The 20,222-nt window shown below is 40.6% G+C and overlaps 1 protein-coding gene across 1 annotated transcript; it reads left to right on the top strand.

Annotated features, from left to right (window-relative positions):
* Window positions 1-8,566: 8,566 nt before the first annotated feature.
* On the top strand, window positions 8,567-14,323 carry LOC139711672 (uncharacterized). The gene is made up of 2 exons (XM_071623531.1): window positions 8,567-12,662; window positions 13,983-14,323. Exons 1-2 carry the CDS (start codon window positions 8,567-8,569, stop codon window positions 14,321-14,323), a joined length of 4,437 nt encoding a protein of 1,478 aa, XP_071479632.1.
* The last annotated feature ends 5,899 nt before the right edge of the window (window positions 14,324-20,222 follow it).

Genomic DNA, 20,222 nt, shown 5'->3' on the forward strand with positions numbered 1-20,222 from the left:
GTTTCTACATCCAAAAGCAGCACATGAACCAGGCATTTTGCAACATAGATCTATGCTACTTTCAGTAGAATTTGCGAATTTAAGAACATTTTCCATTTCCAAACTCCGATGGAGACCTTGGCATAGATGCTAGCCTACTGCCGTTGCATCCCGTCGTCGATCTCCCTGCATGCTCCGCTAGCGCTACACGTTATCGGTACGGTCACTAGTCGAAATTTGCCCGGACCAAAATGGCGAACGCCTCCTTCTATCGGTCACAGGGATTTTACGGAGTCCGCCCTCTAGTGTTCTTAGTATATATCTCTATGATTAAACCTTAACTTCTAAGCCAGACCGTTAGTCGCTGTGGTAAACGTTAACGTTGTCGATGATGGTTTGGGGTACGTGATTGATATCATCTAACTTGGTTAGCGCCTATAAACGTCAGAAAAAAAAAAATCCGAGTTGTTCTTAACATGTCAGAATTGTAAAAAGAGCCCCTTATTATCTGATTAGTTCTAACAGTAACATTGTCACTCAAGGTTAGTTCGAACGTTACGACGTTATACTATGGCAAGTTAGTATTAAGTTAACACTAATACTCCAGTCCAACTAGTTCTACTTTCTATGCTAGACCCTACAGTACTGACGAGCAGTAAACCGTAATAATAGAGGTAGGCTACTGACACTAACATTAAATTAACTGGTCAGTTCTAACGTTACGGGAGTAACAATGTTACTACTGTTAGGCCTAAAAATGTTAACATTAGAACTTGATGTAGTTGAAGATCTCAGTTGGACCCTAACTCAGTTGTTAAACGATCTCTTTGGTCTTAAACGTTAGACAACTTGTGTCTAGAATCTAGCTAACGTCCAGTTAGATAGGCCAAGCCTTTTGGATCTAGGTCTAACCATTACTAACGTTAGTGTAGAGTTTCTAGTAGAACTCAACCTACTTGTATATCCAGGGCTGCAAACATTGGAAACTAGTTGAGAGTGAGACTCCAGGCCAATGCTATAATTTAGGAGTCAAAATGAGTGAGATCAATAACAAATGCATGCAAATGAAATAAGGTTTTAGAAGTGAGAAAGGACCAAAATTAGTCAGAGTGAATCTCACTCGCAATGAGTGAGAGGTGGCAGCCCTGTATATCACTAACCTTGCTTACGCTAGTACTGTAACGTTAAATAGGGACACAGGATCTGACCTGTTAGAGTCTAGAACTAGTATAGACCAATTATCTTAGCGTTATTCTAAAAACTAACAGTTAGGGCGTAGATAGACATTCTACTACAAACGTTAGGCCTAATGTTCTACCGCCGTACCAGCACTTCAGGTAGTATTTTAAAAAAATCCAGATTGTAGTATATCTATGTGTATTCAACGTTACACATCAAAATTGAATACAACTGTACAGTGTAACGTTAGGGCCTAGCTGCTAAGTGGGATCTACATGAACTAACGTTAATGTTAGACTCGAGCCTATAAAAGTCAACTTGACCAAACTCTGGGCTAGATCTCTATTCATCTAGACTCAGTGTCTATCAAGACTAGGCCCTACTGGCGCTGCAAAAGGAAGTGCTTCAAATTAAAGTTTAATCTCATTCGTTTTTGTTAGAACCTTATCTGGATTTGGCCTAGCCCTTGGCCTAGATCGATTATGCCTAACATAGATAGATATTAATCTGTTTCTGTTTCGGTTTCCCCGTACTCGTAGGACGACTGGACTGCTCCAGACAACGTCACTTAACCGAGTTAGACATAGAAGTTGGAACTCAAGTCTAACAGTTACTGCTGATATAATGATTCTAGAATAGACCCTATCTAGGCGTAGTGTCAAACGTCAGAGTCTATTGAATTATCTGACTGATGTCTAACAAGGCCTTGTTATGTAGCTCTACCTCTACTAGATCTCTATCACTAGTCTGGCAGATCATATGTACAACTAGATAGATGGGTCTATTTTCTACTTAAAAATTAAATGGGGTTTTCTGCAAAATAGATTTAAAATGTTATCCCATGGTACTGTAAAACCTGAAGTAGCATGTAGATGGTTTAATCATATTGGGGGTTATCAGTGCGAAAATCCGATCTTTTTTTCTTTTTTTTTTCTTTTTTTCTTCTTTTTTTTTTGGGGGGGGGGGATACTGCATAATGCACCGTATATATGGTATTTTCAAGTTCAGCAAAATGAAATGAGTAATTTGCATGAATCAGCCTCTACTATGTAAAACAAAATCGTGGTAATTATAGTAAGATGAATAATAATGGTGGTAAGTGGAATATTAAGGAATCTATTAATAGCAATGCTTGCAAAATTTGGCATGTACCTTTCCTTCAATTTTTTCACGTTCCTTCTGATTTTCTTGTCTTTTGTGTACGTGTTTGGTGGATTGGCATTCAATACATACAGTACATAGAAGTCGAATAACCGCTGGTGAAACGTCGGCTTTAATACAGAATCTGCGAACTTTTATTTCTTGAGAATTTATCCCTTAGGATTTGCTTATATACATGACAAAATTATAAAATTAAAAATGCAAGTATTTGAGTTGATATAAATTTTCAATCATATGAATATAAGTTTTAGAAAAAAATGAATTGAAGGACAGATCATTGAATGAATGGGTCAATGATGTTGATGTTCAAAATCGTCACAATGTGAGTATTGGCATTAACCTTGAAATGCTGTTTGTTTTCAGATGAAGACCAAAAATCAAGTTCACCACTGGAGATGGCAGAAATGTTGGACCCAGAGGATGACATCCCTTTAGCTGCACTTCAAAGAACTACGAAATCGGGGGCAGATGACCAAAAAAAAGCAGGTATTTTGTATTTTCACTTATTTATAACTTGACACAACACAATTTAAACGTTACATGTATTTGTTTTTAAAGTAGAGAATAAATAACGCGTATGAGAAAACTATGTAAGGGAAACAAGAGAAAAAAGAAATTAGGAGAAATAGGGGCAGTATAGATAATGGACTTACTTGAATAATGTAAATTCAATTATAACAGAGAGTTAGGTTGAAGGAAATAACATTATATGAATGTTTCAATGGCGGTGATGTTCAAAATCTGTCACTACATTAATTGTGAGTATTGATATTGACTCTGGAAGGTTCTTCATTTTCAGATAAAGAGCAACAAATCAAGTTCATTGAGTATGAGAAAAAAATTTGAATTGAAGGACAGATCATTGAATGAATGGGTCAATGATGTTGATGTTCAAAATCGTCACAATGTGAGTATTGGCATTAACCTTGAAAAACTGTTCGTTTTCAGATGAAGACCAAAAATCAAGTTCACCACTGGAGATGGCAGAAATGTTGGATCCAGAGGATGACATCCCTTTAGCTGCACTTCAAAGAACTACGGAATCGGGGCAGACAACAAAAAACAGCAGGTACATGTATTTCATATTTTTCACCTATGTATAACTTGACACAACACAATTGTACATTTTATTTCTTTTTAAAGTAGAGAATAAATAACGTGTACATGTATGAGAAAACTAGAGTTGTGGAACAAGAGAAAGGAAAAAGTAGGAGAAATAGGGGCGCAATAGAAAATGGCTTACATGAATAAAGTAAATTCCCCTTTATGACAAAGAGTTAGGTTGAAGGAAAGAACCTGAAATGAATGGATCAATGATGATGATGTTAAAAAATCTGTTGATGCATTGATTTGGAGTATTCATATTAGCACTGGGATCGTTCTTCGTTTTCAAATACAGATCAAAATCAAGTTCAACAAACAACAATGGAGATGGCAGAAATGTTGGATCTAGAGGATGACATCCCTTTAGCTGCACTTCAAAGAACTACGGAATCGGGGCAGACAACAAAAAACAGCAGGTACATGTATTTCATATTTTTCACCTATGTATAACTTGACACAACACAATTGTACATTTTATTTCTTTTTAAAGTAGAGAATAAATAACGTGTATATGTATGAGAAAACTAGAGTTGTGGAACAAGAGAAAGGAAAAAGTAGGAGAAATAGGGGCGCAATAGAAAATGGCTTACATGAATAAAGTAAATTCCCCTTTATGACAAAGAGTTAGGTTGAAGGAAAGAACCTGAAATGAATGGATCAATGATGATGATGTTAAAAAATCTGTTGATGCATTGATTTGGAGTATTCATATTAGCACTGGGATCGTTCTTCGTTTTCAAATACAGATCAAAATCAAGTTCAACAAACAACAATGGAGATGGCAGAAATGTTGGATCTAGAGGATGACATCACTTTAGCTGCACTTCAAAGAACTACGGAATCGGAGGGGCGACACAGTGACACTCTCGACGACTAGCTAGTCTAGCCACGGACTGCAGGGTGCTGGAGTGGGGACTGGAAAGGAGGGCCGAAACAGGAGGGGGAGACGAATTCATGGATTTTCTTTCCAAATATTTGAAGATTATTGTCCTCAGACCTAGTCTAGTCTTATTAGAAACTGAAAACCACCTGCATTCCTTGGAATTTATCTGCGGTGACGTGTAAAGCCATCCATGACTGATCTTTGATAACAGTAGGAGCAGCTACGTAGCGTAGACCGTAGGCCTACCAGATTTCTGCACGAAGTTCGATTCATCCCGAAGATGTGTATCCAGAGGATGGAAGGGGTAGCCGCTTGTATGTAAAGAGAATACGCCCAGGAACTCGGTATAAAGTTGTCAAGAGAAAAGAAATGTTGCACCACATTGAAAAGACAAACAGGCTAATCCGTACGAGAAAGTTCATTCCGATAAATCTGTTTATCCACCTCATGTCGACGTGTCAATCATGGCTGTCATAAATTCAGCACAGCAAACTGAAGAAATCCGGAAGACGTACCTCGACCTCGAGGACTTGGGAAGGAAAGGCAATGGATCGCTAATCACACGGAAACAAAAGTAAATGACATGGCGCTAAGGAAGAAACGCGCTATTCATTATCTTTTACCTCTAGCGGGCAGTAAGCTAAAAGCGTGCAAAAGCTTATTCCTCAATACGTTAGGAAAAGTAACGTTATTTGCGTCATGAAGAATTTAGGAGCTTGTTATTGTTCAGCAATTTTGCAGCTACTGTGTAAACCATATGCTTCAGGTTGATACATGAATTTTTAAGGCCAATGGTAATATGGCCTTGTTTATCATGCATTCACACTTAGAGTAAACCATGCAATATCGTTTTTCATTTCTGAGAAAAATAAAGCTTTGCACATTAGACATTTCTAACGATGCTTCAGTAAGCGCAGTTGCAAAGTGTTTTTCATACATGTATGTTTGATAGCCTAAATATTACAGCCAAGGAGATCAACATGTCTGACTTGTACACCATTATTGACTGCTGAATTATGATTCCTTCGGTGAGGATTTGTAGTTTTTATCTTAAGCTGGAAATGTAAATGTGTTATCACCAGAACATGCACTGCATGCAGTTATTTCATTTCATTGCATTGCAGGACTTCATGGTTTCAATGTTTTGCTGACAGCGTAACCGCAACTTCTGTTCACTAATGTTTAACTAGTATTTCAATGGGATCACATTAAAAGGGGGAAATTGAATATACTGTCGAATTTCGATAATGATAAACCTGTTTCTTGATAAAAAAAATAATGACAGTCTTGCAGTGCAACAATTTCATAATACCCTCTTTTGTCAATGCTTTTACACTAACTGTTCATGCCATGTTATGTGATTCTCTACGACAATGCAACTTAAACGGGAATCGAAATATTATTGTTTTAAAGAACATGCAGTTCGTTAGATATGAATTCTGTTGTAAAAGTTTCCCATTTTAAATCTGCAATTATTTTCTCATTTCACGTTTAATGCATGGTAATTATTTTGTTTGATGACGTTATTGACTAATTACAATAAAATGTTGTGTGAGTCAGTAAACAAATAAAAAAAAAGTTGTGCTTCAAATTATGTGTCATTCTCTGTCTCTCTGTACATCTCTCTATGCAAGATTAAAGATGTTTGTATGCGTATTTTGGTTGGGGGATTTTTCTTTTTCATTTAATATTTTTCGTCGTGCACTTTATGCACTTTGTGCGTTGTGTCTGTATGTGCGTTGGTTGTATGCATGTTGTTTGCTATCTAGATGTTATTGTGTATGTGTGTTTATTTTTGTTTGTGTGTGTATGTATATATATATTTATATATATATATATAATATATATGTGTGTGTGTGTGTGTGTGTGTGTGTGTGAGTAAGCGTGTGAGGTGTGTGTATGTGTATGTGTGAAATTAAGTGTGTGTGCGGTTGTGCCTGCATGTGTGTTTATTTATGATTATCCAAGTTTTTGGTTAAGGGTCGTTAAATTTCTGAAGGTTGGTATTCAGTTAAATTTATTACAGAAAATGCTACAAGCATTGCTTAGTTGACTACTGTTACTGCCGATTTAACAGGAATAGCACCACCTTGTGGTCGAATCTAAAAATGCATCTCACTAGTATTGACCGATTCGGGTTCGTTGAGGGCAGCAGACATTTTACGGCACAGGGCGCAGCCATGGTGTGTATCAGCCGACCCCCCCTGCTCTCCCCCACCCCGGGGCAATATGTGTATCACGCACTTGTAACAAAGGTTCGCGCACTAAGCAAGCATTCGCGCACTCAGTACGAGACGCCCATTGGCTGAAGCAGTTTTTCATTCTGCGCGCGTGCTAATGTAGGGAGAGGGGTGGGGGAGTGCGGAGGGGGGATCGGCTGATACACCCAGTATGGCGCTGCCCATGCCAAAAATACACATAGCGCGTCACAGAATCGGTCAATAATAGGCAGTACATATAAAGAGAAGACAGGACTTGGCTGACAGAAACGGGTGAGGGATGCTGTGATTGTGACCCGGGGGAGGCGCACAATCTTTCAACCTGCTTCTTCTGCTTTTCCCACTTTGTACCGCTTTTCCACCTTTTCACCTTTTCTGCTCGGTAATCATGTAAGGATGTAGAACAGACAGGCAGTGAAGAATTCATCGTGTTGACCTTCATTGATGCTCGATCGTGTCTCAAGTGTCCAAGTGTAGAAAATAGTGAGTCAGACGTGAAACGATGCATTAAAGAACACGGTGGACAATACCACAGCACAGTTACTTGATTGTGATTCGCTGCAAGTTTGTGAGTACCGTACCGTGCCAGAACAGCGCAAGTGTGTACAGAACATCAGTGTGTGTGATGATCGGATGATGAAGTGTGAATGGAAGTGGAAATCGGGAGACGGATCGGCGGAAGAGTGGCGTGACAAGAAAGAGCCAACCCAAGATGTCAACACAAAGTGCCCGGGTATCATACATTACAGCATATAAGAGTCAGTAGCAATAACCAGCAGCTACATTTCAGTTGAAAGATTGCCTCGTTTGGAGAATGAGACTGTGTAGTGACAGAACTGATTGGGTGGAAACAGTGAGTCTCAACATGAACTGGAACAGAGGCGACTTCAGTGGATACAGTGAAGTAATTAAACCAGTCCTACCAAGTACAAGTATGGCTAGTTAGACATCTAGATTTAGTCTTGGAATATGAATGATGAAAGGAAAGAAAGTCTAACTCTTTCAATGTATTAAGGCCAGGACTAGTCTAGTAGGCCTACCTGCAATCGGTACTAACGTTAAAGTAACAGTGTCTTGGAACAGATCTGCCACAGTGCTAGTACTTAAGGCCAGGACTAGATCTAAGTACTTAAAGTACAATGAGTCTTGGAACAGATCTGCAAGTATACAGGCCAGGACTAAATGCTAAAGTGAAGGAGTCTTGGAACAGATCTGAGTAAACACAAGGCCAGGACTTTACTGAGTATAGTCGTGGAACAGATCTGCAAGTAGGGCCAGGACTAGAAACCACTAAGTACTAAAGCGAAGGAGTCTTGGAACAGATCTAAGTAAACACAAGGCCAGGACTCTACTGAGGATAGTCGTGGAACAGATGATCTTTAACTAAGGCCAGGACTAAGTACTAAAGTTAAGAAGTCTTGGAACAGATCTGCAGGTAAAAGGCCAAGACTATATTAGCAAATAGATGTCGACACAAGGCCACATTGACTAGCACCTAGTCTATGGTGGAAGAGTCTTGGACCGGAAGACTAGAATAAAGGAGAAAAGGTCTGGAAATGGGTCTAATGTTAGATCTGCCGTTAAAGTGAGAGTACTGTTATAAATACCCAAGTCAGAAGTGGATATTGACTGGAATTGGCTGGATCGTAGTCTTACTCTCACAACTTCAAGCCAGCTTGGACTAGATCTACATTTGGACTGTCTACATTGTAGTTCTCAGTGGTGGAGGACCAATTAGCTGTAGAGCCTTGTAACAAAGGATCTAGAACTCTACAGCTTACGAGCAGTCATAAACAAGGCTAGGACTAATACAGTACACAAATTGCTTTGGTACCAGTACAGCTGGAAGCCAGCTTGGACTAGACCTACAGTTGACAGTCTAGTATTGAATGTAGTAGGAGGACCAAAGCAGTGTTGTCTTGGATGAAGCAGTACCAGGACTAAGAGAGAAACGGGCTGGAAGACGGCGCAGCAAGTTTCGAGGTTTAGTTCACGTTTACTTATTTGGGAGCAAAGTGACTTCAGATAGCCATTTGTAAAGATGGATGAGCAGACGTCGGATGATTATCCAATGTATCATCAAGACCCATACATGCCTCAACCATCAAGTCCACTCAGGACACCAGAGAGCTTAGATACAGGCTTTTCAAGAATGCAGCCGCTTAATATGCATGCAAATGGAAACGCACGTGAGGAAATGTCAGCACCAGCTAGTGCTGCAGGAATGGAAAATGCAGCTATGTTGTCATTTCTACAGCAACAGAATCAGCTGATGAGGATGCTCGTTGAGCAAAACATGAAGGCCTCTCTGCCACAAAAGCATGTGAAACCATTCACAGGAGACCCACTACATTACCACTCCTTCGTGCGAGCATTCGAACATACCATCGAAGCTAAGACTTGCAGTGACTCGGATCGGCTGTATTATTTGGACCAATACACATTGGGGGAAGCCAATGCCATCGTGAAAAGCTGCATGTACGGCCAAGACCAGACTGTGGCCTACAGAAAGGCGAAGGATTTGCTACGAAGGAAATTTGGCAATAGGCAGCTCATCGTAGAGACAATGATGATGAAAGCAGTGCAATGGCCTGACATCAAACCAGAAGATGGAGAAGAACTCCATCGCTTCTCGATTTTCGTAACCGAGCTGCACAATCTTGCAAGGGACCTCAACATGGAGTCAGAGGTCAACCACTCTCACAACATAAGGCTGATCATTGGAAAGCTCCCATACAAGCTGAGGGATAAATGGAGAAATCGAGCAGATGACATCCAAGAGGAGAAGCAAGGCAACATAACCTTCGATGATGTGGTGTCATTCATCGCCAAGCAAGCAAGGATTGCAACGAATCCGGTGTATGGGAATCTGAAGTACCAGGCTAAACCACCAGCAAAATTCGTAGGCACAGGCAAGGTGTCTGCAAGTGCAGGCAAATCAAGTTTCAGCACATCGGCGATGCCTGCAGCAAAAGCAGAGAGCAAGAAGGAAGTGTGCTTGTTCTGCAGCAGGGGGACACATACTCTGGCTGATTGCACAGTGCTCGCATCCAAGCCATATGAAGACCGCCTGTCATTTTGCAAAAAGGAAGGTCTGTGCTTTAGCTGTCTTCAAGGTGCTGCCCACTTTGCAAGAAACTGCAAGAGGAGATTGAAGTGCAGCATTTGTAGCAAACAACACCCAACAGTGCTGCATAGGGAGTTTAAGGTGGATCAACCTAACAGGGAGAACAACTCGGCTGGCACTCAGCAGCAAGCTATAGAACCAGAGGCTTCTGCCACTATTACACAGCAGCCACAACAGAATAGTGAGAACAAAAATCAAGCGGTGGCATCAAACACAATTAAGTGCAGCTTAAACACAAGTTCACCAGGAAATGACACCTTGCCAGGCATTGTGCCTGTCAGAGTACGCTCACGAAGGACAGGTGTGTGCAAAGAGACGTACGCATTCATCGACTCTGGCAGTAACGCGGTCTTCTGCACAGAAAAGCTGGCAACAACATTGAATGTGCAAGGCAAGACGATCAACCTCCACGTGTCTACCATGACAGACGAAAAGATTACAACCAGCCAAGTGTTGAGAGACTTAGAGGTTATGGATGTGCAGGGACACAACATCATACGACTGCCAGAAGTTTACTCACAACAGTACATACCAGTAGACAAGGAAGACATTCCTAGGCAAGAGGATGTGCAGAAATGGCGCTATCTGCAGAACATCGAAATGCCTTCCTTAGCAGAAGAGGCGCACGTTGGATTGCTAATAGGAAGCAATGTTCCGAAGGCAATGGAGCCAGTAGAGGTGATAAGCAGTGAAGTTCCAAATGGGCCCTTTGCATGCAGAACAGTTCTTGGATGGCTGGTGTACGGTGTATCAAGGGATGGAGCTAAAGGAAACAAAATCCAGTCTCACAGAGTGAAGGCTAAGGCCGACATTGACCAGCAGTTTGAAAGGCTGTTCAATCAAGATTTCAATGAAAGGATCATTGATGACAAGGAAGAGAAGTCACAGGAAGACTTGATCTTCATCAAGAAGGTAGAGCAGTCGATGAAGCTGGAAGATGGTCATTATGAAATAGCTCTTCCCTTCCGTAGAGATGATGTGAAGTTGCCGAATAACAAACTTCAAGCAATGCAGCGAGCAGGCCACTTGAAGAGAAGGTTTGAACGACAAGCAGACTTCAAAAGGGAATACACAGACTTTGTAGACTCCATGATGAAGAAAGAGTACATGGAGAAAATACCTGAGGAAGAAATACAAAGAAATGATGGAAGAGTGTGGTATCTTCCCCATCATGGCGTGGTACATCCTCAAAAAAAGAAGCTGCGGGTCGTCTTTGATTGCTCAGCCGAGTATGGAGACTTCTCTCTCAATAGGGAGCTGCTACAGGGGCCGGATCTTGCAAACAAGTTGTTTGGAGTATTGACCAGGTTTCGTCAAGACAGAGTGGCAATGCAAGCAGACATAGAGGGCATGTTCTCACAGATCCGTGTACCTAAAAGAGACAGAGACATGTTGAGATTTCTGTGGTGGGAGAACGGCGACATTGAGCGACCTTTGACAGAGCACAGAATGAAGGTACACGTCTTCGGTGCTGTATCATCACCATCATGTGCCAACTTTGCATTGAAAAGAGCAGCACAGGACCAGACAGGTAGCTTCTCAGATGAGGTCATTCGTACTGTGCATCGAAACTTCTACGTCGATGACTGTTTGTGCTCAATGCAGAGTGTACAGGAGGCTGAGAAATTGGTGTCAGACCTAACAGAGATCTGCAGAGGAAGGGGATTTCGTCTGACGAAGTGGCTATGCAATGAGCCAGAGGTGCTAGCCAAGATCCCAGTGGAGGAAAGAGCAAAGAGTGTACGAGACTTGAGCTTAGATGTCAAGAATGAGATCACCGAGAAAGCACTGGGTATTGTGTGGTCTACAAGTGAAGATAAGCTGGGTGTGACGATCAATCTGAAGGACAAACCTGAGACAAGAAGTGAAGTCTCGCCAAGCAATCTGCATGTTGAATTGGAATTGAAGAAAACATGCCTTGCCACGGAAGTGACCAAAGAGGAAACTTCAAATCCCACAAGCGAACTTATCCATCACTACTCAGACTGGATGAGACTGAAAAGGGCAGTGTGCTGGTTGAGGCGATTTGTGAAATGGATGAGTCAGAAGAAGGAGCAGACCACTTCTCAAGAAGAATCCCTGAAAGGGAGACTGACACTTCAGGAAATGCAAGCTGCAGAAGCAAAGATTGTGGGTTTTGCCCAGAGTGAAACATTCCCATGTGAAATTGAGGGACTACAGAACGAAGGCTCAATTCAAACAGCAAGTAAAGGAGAACGGAAAACAAGGGTGAAAAGAGCAAGTCCTATCTATAGACTTGACCCAGAGCTGGATGAGGGCCTGCTGAGAGTTGGAGGAAGGCTGAGTCGAGGTTCACTTCCCATGAATGTGAAACATCCTGTAATTCTCCCTAAGAAGAGTCATGTGTCAAAGTTGATCCTAGAACACATACACAAGATGTCAGGGCACAGTGGGAGAAACTATGTACTAGCTCGACTTCACCAGAACTACTGGATGCCAAGTGCAAATTCTGCCGTCCGGAAGATAACGGGGAGCTGTATCCAATTCAGACGTAACCGAGCAAAGGTTCTTCAGCAGAAGATGGCAGACTTACCAGCTGACAGAATCAAGCCCGATGATCCTCCATTCACAAGGGTAGGAGTCGATTTCTTTGGCCCACTGGATGTGAAGAGAGGACGTACAGTTGTGAAAAGATATGGTGTGATGTTCACATGCCTTGCAGTCAGAGCAGTGCATATCGAGAAGGCTGACAGTCTCAATACAGATTCATGCATCGCAGCCATTAGAAGGTTCATTGCACGGAGAGGTGCAGTGCAAGTAATGAGATCTGACAATGGCACTAATCTGGTTGGAGCAAAAAGAGAACTGAAACGAGAGATAGATGCATGGAATCAAGCACAGATCAACGATGCACTGCTGCAACGCAACATACAGTGGAGCTGCAATCCTCCCGGGGGCTCACATCATGGCGGCGTCTGGGAACGACAGATACGCACAGTGAGAGAGTTGCTGTTTAACCTTGTAAAGCAGCAAACACTAGATGACGAAGGTTTGCAGACACTCCTTTGCGAAGCAGAAGCCATCATTAATGGGAGGCCCATTACCAAGGTGTCAGATGACCCAACTGATTTAGAAGCATTAACTCCAAACCATCTGCTTCTAATGAAGTCACAACCACAACTACTAGGTGTTTCAAAAAACATTTCCCACTTTTGATCATAAATATTTCAAAAACTTTTCATTCGATAAAACTGTCATTGATATGAGTAATAGCTGGATAGTGTACAATTTGGTTGAAGGTAATTTGCACGTGAAATCATAAATCAGTTTCATTAAATCTAAGATTGATTTTGAAGTAAGGTTTCAGATTTTGGTCAAATTTTAACCCTCTGTACAAAAATTGAACTTCGCACAGGAACCAATGATGTGTATGTGAGTGTGTGCTGACAATGGCCCTGAACAATGGACATGCCTGAACTACCTGTTGACTAGGCGTCAGTCTGGCGCTCCCTGGCACATGAATGCTTAATCAATAATTCATGTGGATTGCCCTGGGCACTGCTAGTCTGAATTCATGCACGGTAGAGTGCTTGCAAACACCACATTTCATTCCAGCTGGCAATCATTTTCAAATTTTGCTTCTGACATATCACTAAATTTGGGACATAAATAAGCATGAATGATCTAAAGTTCCTCATTTTAATACAACTGTCTACTAATTAAATAGTCTGACAAATTTTTCACTTTTTCGATAAAAAGAGATCATTTTTGGTAAAGAGTTCAGCAGCATTTATCATTGGGGCGATTTGTTTCAGAGTACATTTATTTAAGGCTCCATATACACAAGTGTATATATATACTCTAATTGATTTTCTTTACTTCCCGTCACCACGTTTACGATACAACAGAAGGTATTCATTGTAATTTTGTTTTTCAGAAGTAGGGAGAGCACTGACGCGACTCTACGACAGTATCGACAGGCGTTTGACTTTACACAGATACTGCCAGAGGCTGAATAAAGACTAGCTGTGATAGTGGAATTTCTCATGAATGAATAATGAAGCATTCAAACCCTGGCCATTGTTCAGGACCATTGTCAGGGTGTTAACCACACACTCCCATACACACCCATTGACCCCTGTGCAAAGTGAAATTTTGTACAGAGGGTTGAAAATAGAGCAAAGTCTGGAACCTAACTGTGAAATTAATCATGGATTTCATGAAACTTATTTATGCTTTCATATTTAAACCACCTTCAACCAAATTGTACACTATTCAGCTATCACTCATATCAATGGCAGTGTTATCTGATATATAGTTTTTGAATTATTAAGAATCAAAAGTGGGAAATGTTTTTTGAAACACCTAGTACCACCAACGGTGAGCCGAGAGACTGATGTGTATGCCAGACGAAGATGGCGTCAGGTGCAGTACATGTCAGATATGTTCTGGCGCAGATGGACGAAAGAATATCTTCCCCAGTTGCAGCAGAGGCAGAAGTGGGTGGAACCACAACGCAATCTCCAGGTTGGTGACTTGGTGCTGCTGGTGGACCAGACATTGCCGCGAAACACCTGGTTGCTGGGGAGAGTGATGCGCACACTACCAGATGCTGAGGGCTACGTTCGCAGCGTAGAAGTGAAGACAAAGTTGGGTGCTTATACGCGGCCTATCAGCAAGTTGTGCCTTTTGCTGGAAGGAGATGTGTGATCAGTTGTGGGATCCTGAATTTTGTGAATTATTTTGTGCATATGATGTGGTGCGAGCCAAGCGCCGCCACAAATAGATTTGATATGGAAGTTGGACCACAGCTGTATGTTTTGGAGCATCAAGCAGGATAGCATGACGTTTACATGGAGCGTGTATGCAGCAGGATCAGTTATGCAGCAACAATTTGTGAATCGCGTGTTGAAATAGTGTGAATATTGCTTGCTTCAAAGATAATAGCAAATGTATAGTAGCTGTGGTGCGAGCCAAGCGCCGCCACACTCTTAGTTCACCATGATTTTATGATCATCGCGTATGTGCCATCTCGCATTCAGCAAAGTTTGCTCAAGTGCATGATAAGGACACTCCGAACCGTGTGACGCACACTGAACATATGTGAAAGCAACAAATATAGAACTTGAAGAAAATTGGACATGTTAGATATATACAGACAGAGACTGTATCAAGCTGACTCGTATAAGCTTCAAGCGATATTGGACTTCATGGCCGCAGTTGCATGAAGAGTACGAATGTAAATGGTTGCATTTGTTGTGTTTAAGCTGAAATAACATCAGTTTTCAGAGAAAAAAATGATCCATTTATAACAGAGAAAATTCTGGTGTGTAACACAAGGTAAAGGCAGTTGTGTTATTTGTCACACATTTGTATTGCATTTTGAGTCACAAGGTGATTATGAAAAGGAGTGCTACGCCAGTTGACCACTAGAAGCATGCTTTTGATGCTTAAAAGAAGAATTTTTTTTTGTGTGTGTGACTAGTGGATATCTCTCATGATACTGCATCATATGGATATGTTAAAGTATGTGTGTATTTTTTGGAGATGACATTCAGAAAATAGAGCTCCAATTGTAATTTTGCTCTTTTAAATAGGTGAAGAGTAATAATTTGCCAAAAGTGGTATATGAGATTAGAGTAATTGCATGTACACACTATGTAATAGCACTGAACATATGCAGTTTAGAAGCATACTGAAGGTTTGAGTTGTTGACAAAGAGACTCCCAGTAATATGTCTTTGGATATATTTTGTTTGATCTATGCTCACTTCAGTGTGTGAGTCATTTGGTGTAATGCTTTATGACATAATGGAACAGTTCAAAGGTGTACTGTATGATATTATGTGTTTTTATGTTATGCTGTGCAGACACAAGTCTGAATCAAGATTCAAGATGGAACATGAGAGATATAGTACAGATGTACAAACACAAATATTCCCAAATCAGTCAAGGTGTTGACCAGAGAATTTGGTATGCAAACCATTGGTTTTGTGTAGTTAATTTTGGAAAAGTGTGAAAACAAAAGTGCATTTTGTAATTGCAAGTGTATTGCATTGTATTCTCATTTTATGGGAGTTGCTGTAGTATAAGTTAAGTTTAAACAGGGTTTTGTGATATCACAAAGTCAGAAAGAACAAGAGAGATAGAAGCAGTGGTATACTGTATCAACGTACATTTTATTGTCTCAGAATCAGACAAAACCAAGTGGTGATTTGTTGTTCTGATGCTGTTTGCTTTATGCTATTATTGAGGTACAGCATGGTACATAAATGCCATTAATAGTGAATAGTGTATGCAAATATGCTCATCAGGTGATAATGTTTGCAGACTTCGTGTTGATAGGTTTTGGTAAAATAGAAATCGAGAGCTTGAAAAAGCCAAAGGAGGATTCAAATGCATAATGAAAGTTTTTGTATTTGAACAAAGGTGGTTTGTTGTTATGGACAAACATGTTATCTGGTGTTCTGTATATTTGTTGCATAAGGAATTGTTCCTAGTTGTAGAGTGACAAGCTGAGTTTCAAAGCTAGATTTGTGCATTTACAAGTTGGTCATGTACATAGAAACACTCTCTGAAACACAAAAGCTAAACTCAGAGAAATTGTGATGTCAATCACTTGACGATTGATTCTAGTAAAAAGAGCAGCAGGAGGTGCAAGTGCCTTGAGTAAATACATGCCTTGTATTGAGTTGAGTAGGATGCTCATCAGTCAGAACAGTTTAAAGCGCCAAACTCAAAGGAGCATTGGGTTATGTGTTTTATATTAACTTGTTCTAGTTTGTTTCATACTATAATGTATGCATGGTAGATAACCATCTGTTCGTATTTGATTTTGTTACTAGAACATTGAAGTGTTGTGTAGAAACCTAAGTGAAGTTTCTTAAGCACAGATAGTGCATGGTTTAATGGTGATACCATTTGATTATATATTGTTGGTTACCATGGTTTAAAGGAAACAGAAAGAGGTAATTTTCACCGGCAAGCGTGTTGAAAATTAAGGGGCCGGAAAATGTTACTGCCGATTTAACAGGAATAGCGCCACCTTGTGGTCGAATCTAAAAATGCATCTCACTAGTATAATAGGCAGTACATATAAAGAGAAGACAGGACTTGGCTGACAGAAACGGGTGAGGGATGCTGTGATTGTGACCCGGGGGAGGCGCACAATCTTTCAACCTGCTTCTTCTGCTTTTCCCACTTTGTACCGCTTTTCCACCTTTTCACCTTTTCTGCTCGGTAATCATGTAAGGATGTAGAACAGACAGGCAGTGAAGAATTCATCGTGTTGACCTTCATTGATGCTCGATCGTGTCTCAAGTGTCCAAGTGTAGAAAATAGTGAGTCAGACGTGAAACGATGCATTAAAGAACACGGTGGACAATACCACAGCACAGTTACTTGATTGTGATTCGCTGCAAGTTTGTGAGTACCGTACCGTGCCAGAACAGCGCAAGTGTGTACAGAACATCAGTGTGTGTGATGATCGGATGAAGAAGTGTGAATGGAAGTGGAAATCGGGAGACGGATCGGCGGAAGAGTGGCGTGACAAGAAAGAGCCAACCCAAGATGTCAACACAAAGTGCCCGGGTATCATACATTACAGCATATAAGAGTCAGTAGCAATAACCAGCAGCTACAACTACTACTCGATGAGGACATTATTATAAAATATGTTTGAAAGGACAAGTTGAGAAGCCTCCCACCCCTTCCTTCAAGATTCCTTTAATACGGTGAAAGAAACAATCAGCATGAACAGTGTAGTTAACGTAGATGAAAAATCATTGCTAACTACGAATTTTCCCTCCAGTAGATGCCTATCACAAACCGTGAGAACCTGGTTGGTATATTGGCCTATTTGATTATATTTGTATTTAAAAAGTGCGAGTCCATATCCTAAGTTATAATGGTCAAGTGGGGCATCAAGATTACAAATAAAAAAATGCACCTCTGGTTCCGCCCCATGCATATTATACGGTCCGTGAACATGGGACAGTTCGTGGTAAAGCATCGACACTCGATTCTCCGGTGATTTCGACATAGGTCGCATCGTGGTAAAGTTCGAAGACTCGCTACTGCAGTGCGCGCAAGATAGGACAGATCGTGCAAAGAATCTTCGCATAAACACGGCTCAATACTGTTTTTCTATGAAACCGTAAACTAATATGTAAGTTTACAAGTTTCTTGCTAGAAACTTTGTCGGCACTGTGACATGTTCTTTGGCACAAACTATCCCTAGGTACTCTTCTCTCTTATGGCCTGCGTTCTATAGATAAGCAATAAGCCATTTCTGGAAAAGTAAGGCATAAACAGAGATACAATGTTTAGAAGCGATTTTCTCAAAACGTCATTATTTGAGATAGGACAGTTCGTGGTAAACCCGTCGAATTGACTTCGTATTTCATTTATGTATGGAAAAGAAACTCAGAAATCAAATCAAATCAATCTAAATTGACTGAGTCTGTTCACTCCTTATGCTCTTTGTATAAAGGAAAGTATAATATTTTTGGTACTTTCAATAACCTATGATAATGTCATTTAGTGTTATTGTAACATTTATAATCATGTGAGTATGGTTAGTATGATGATCAACAATGACCACGTGACTACCACCATGCACCAATGGGAAAGAAGACGGGTTACCATTCCCACTGCCACGAGCATCCGTTCCTATAGAATGGGATACATCAGCCTTCCATCCACCTTTACATTGGTCTCTTCGCTTCGTCTATGATTATTCCTTCTCACCATTTTCACATGATTAACTTATTTCTTCACCTTTAAGTCTTCACAACATTTTAATTCGCTTTCCTCCTTCAGATTGAAGATCTGACCTTACGTTTAACCGAAGGTGATAATGGTATTCCAAATCAGTCCTCGGTGGAAGGAGACCTTGCCCAATGGGTGTGTGCTATGCCACGTCTTTCAAAGTTCAGTCTGACGTGTCCCTACTTGCCAGATAGTTTCCTCTCAACAGCTGTTGCCTCAGTATCATCGTGCCAGGTAATGTAATCTTTGACTATAGTTGATATGAGTCCTGCAGTGTGGGTAGCGTGTATAATTTCTTCTTTAGAAAATGAAAAAAAAACCTGGTATGTGTGATTTATTTGTCGGCTGTAATTCCTTTGCAAATTAATCTCATTCTGTTTAACATTGATTAAACAATGTTTGCAACTCTAGTCCTCCTCAGCATTATGACACTCAATGTATTAACAAAAGAATAGGTTTAGACATTTTTCTTGCAAGAGAAAATGTATTAAAAAATAAAGATAATCACTTCCGAAATACAATCCTTAGCTGGATGGGTTTTACACACTCTTTACTTTTCTGATGATACACACGTTTCTCTACGATAAGTTTGATTACCGGTATTAAATTTCTGCTATGACACAAACAGTGCACAACGTGGAGAGAGAGAGAGAGAGAGAGAGGGGGGGGGGATAGACACAGAGAGGGAGGGAGAGAGAAGAGAATGTGGGGGGAGGAGGAGGGATAAGATCCCTATAGATGCGGTGATGTGGTAGGGTCGCTGTACTATTATTCCCAGGAAATGAACATTGTGCACATTTGTTTATTTATTTATTTATTTGTTTATTCATTTATTTTCTTTCAGAAAAGTTCTTCCCTCCCTTTCTCTTTGTCATCACTCAGTGAGTGGTGACTTTTATAATTATTCTTACAATGTCTAGTTAGGGCATTTTAGAAAATTTCTGGACCATCTGTGAAAAAATTGCTTACCAATAGCTTTCTTCACCAATGTGTTCACTAAGGTGTCTACTAACACCTCTCAATTAGTTCCAACCCAAATCCTTGTGGAAAATTCTGGGGAGCCAATCAAAATCGAGCACCCGGAGGGGGCGGGGCAGAAATGGAAAAATATATATTTTTTTCCAATATAAGCGAGTGAGATGTCTAATTAGGGGTTTCTGGGGGTGCGGAATCGATTCCCACAATTTGTTTTGAGTACAAACAACTCTCTGACCGTGAAATAGGCCACGCCTCCTTTTTGCCCCCGCCGAAATACGTAAATATTGGTATTTTTATACTTATCTCATTAGGTTTATATAATGGGTTTTTAGGGTGCACTGAAAACACTTGTGTGCGATGGGAAGTAGTCGTTACCATTTCTCTTATAATCATATTACTGCTGTGTATACTTATTAAATGTTTGATTCTCAATAGTTTTGAACCAACATCCTCGTGGAAAAAACAACAACAACAACAACTGTGGAGCCAGTTAAATCTACGCAACAGAATGGGAGGGGTTGTCAAACAATGGGAAGATTTTTTTTTTTTTGGCCAGTATTATCGTGTGAGATGTCCAATTAGGGGTTTCTGGGGGTACTGAATGGATTCGAAACATTAGTTTTGAGTTAAAACTACTACCTGATCATTAAGATAGGCCACACCTACTTTTTGCACCCGCCGAATCATGTATTATTGGTATTTTAATTTATACGCATCTCGGTGGGTTTATGTAGTGAGTTGGTTAGAAAGCTGCATTGAGTTCTATCATCACTTAATTTGAGCTACACCTCCTCTTAAAACAGTTGGCAAAACACTGAAACATAAGTGTGCAAAATAACAAAAGTAGTCGTTCCCTCTTCTTT

Source organism: Diadema antillarum, unplaced genomic scaffold, assembly GCF_040938485.1.
Source record: "Diadema antillarum isolate AM-2024a unplaced genomic scaffold, OU_Dant_1.0 seq00001683_RagTag, whole genome shotgun sequence".
NCBI lineage: Eukaryota > Metazoa > Echinodermata > Echinoidea > Diadematoida > Diadematidae > Diadema > Diadema antillarum.

Excerpts from the sequence above, each read along its gene's own strand:
- LOC139711672 (XM_071623531.1), top strand. The coding sequence starts at position 8,567 with ATGGATGAGCAGACGTCGGATGATTATCCAATGTATCATCAAGACCCA. Across the intron at positions 12,663-13,982 it reads GCAAACACTAGATGACGAAG|TACCACCAACGGTGAGCCGA; the intron begins GTTTGCAGACAC and ends TGAAACACCTAG.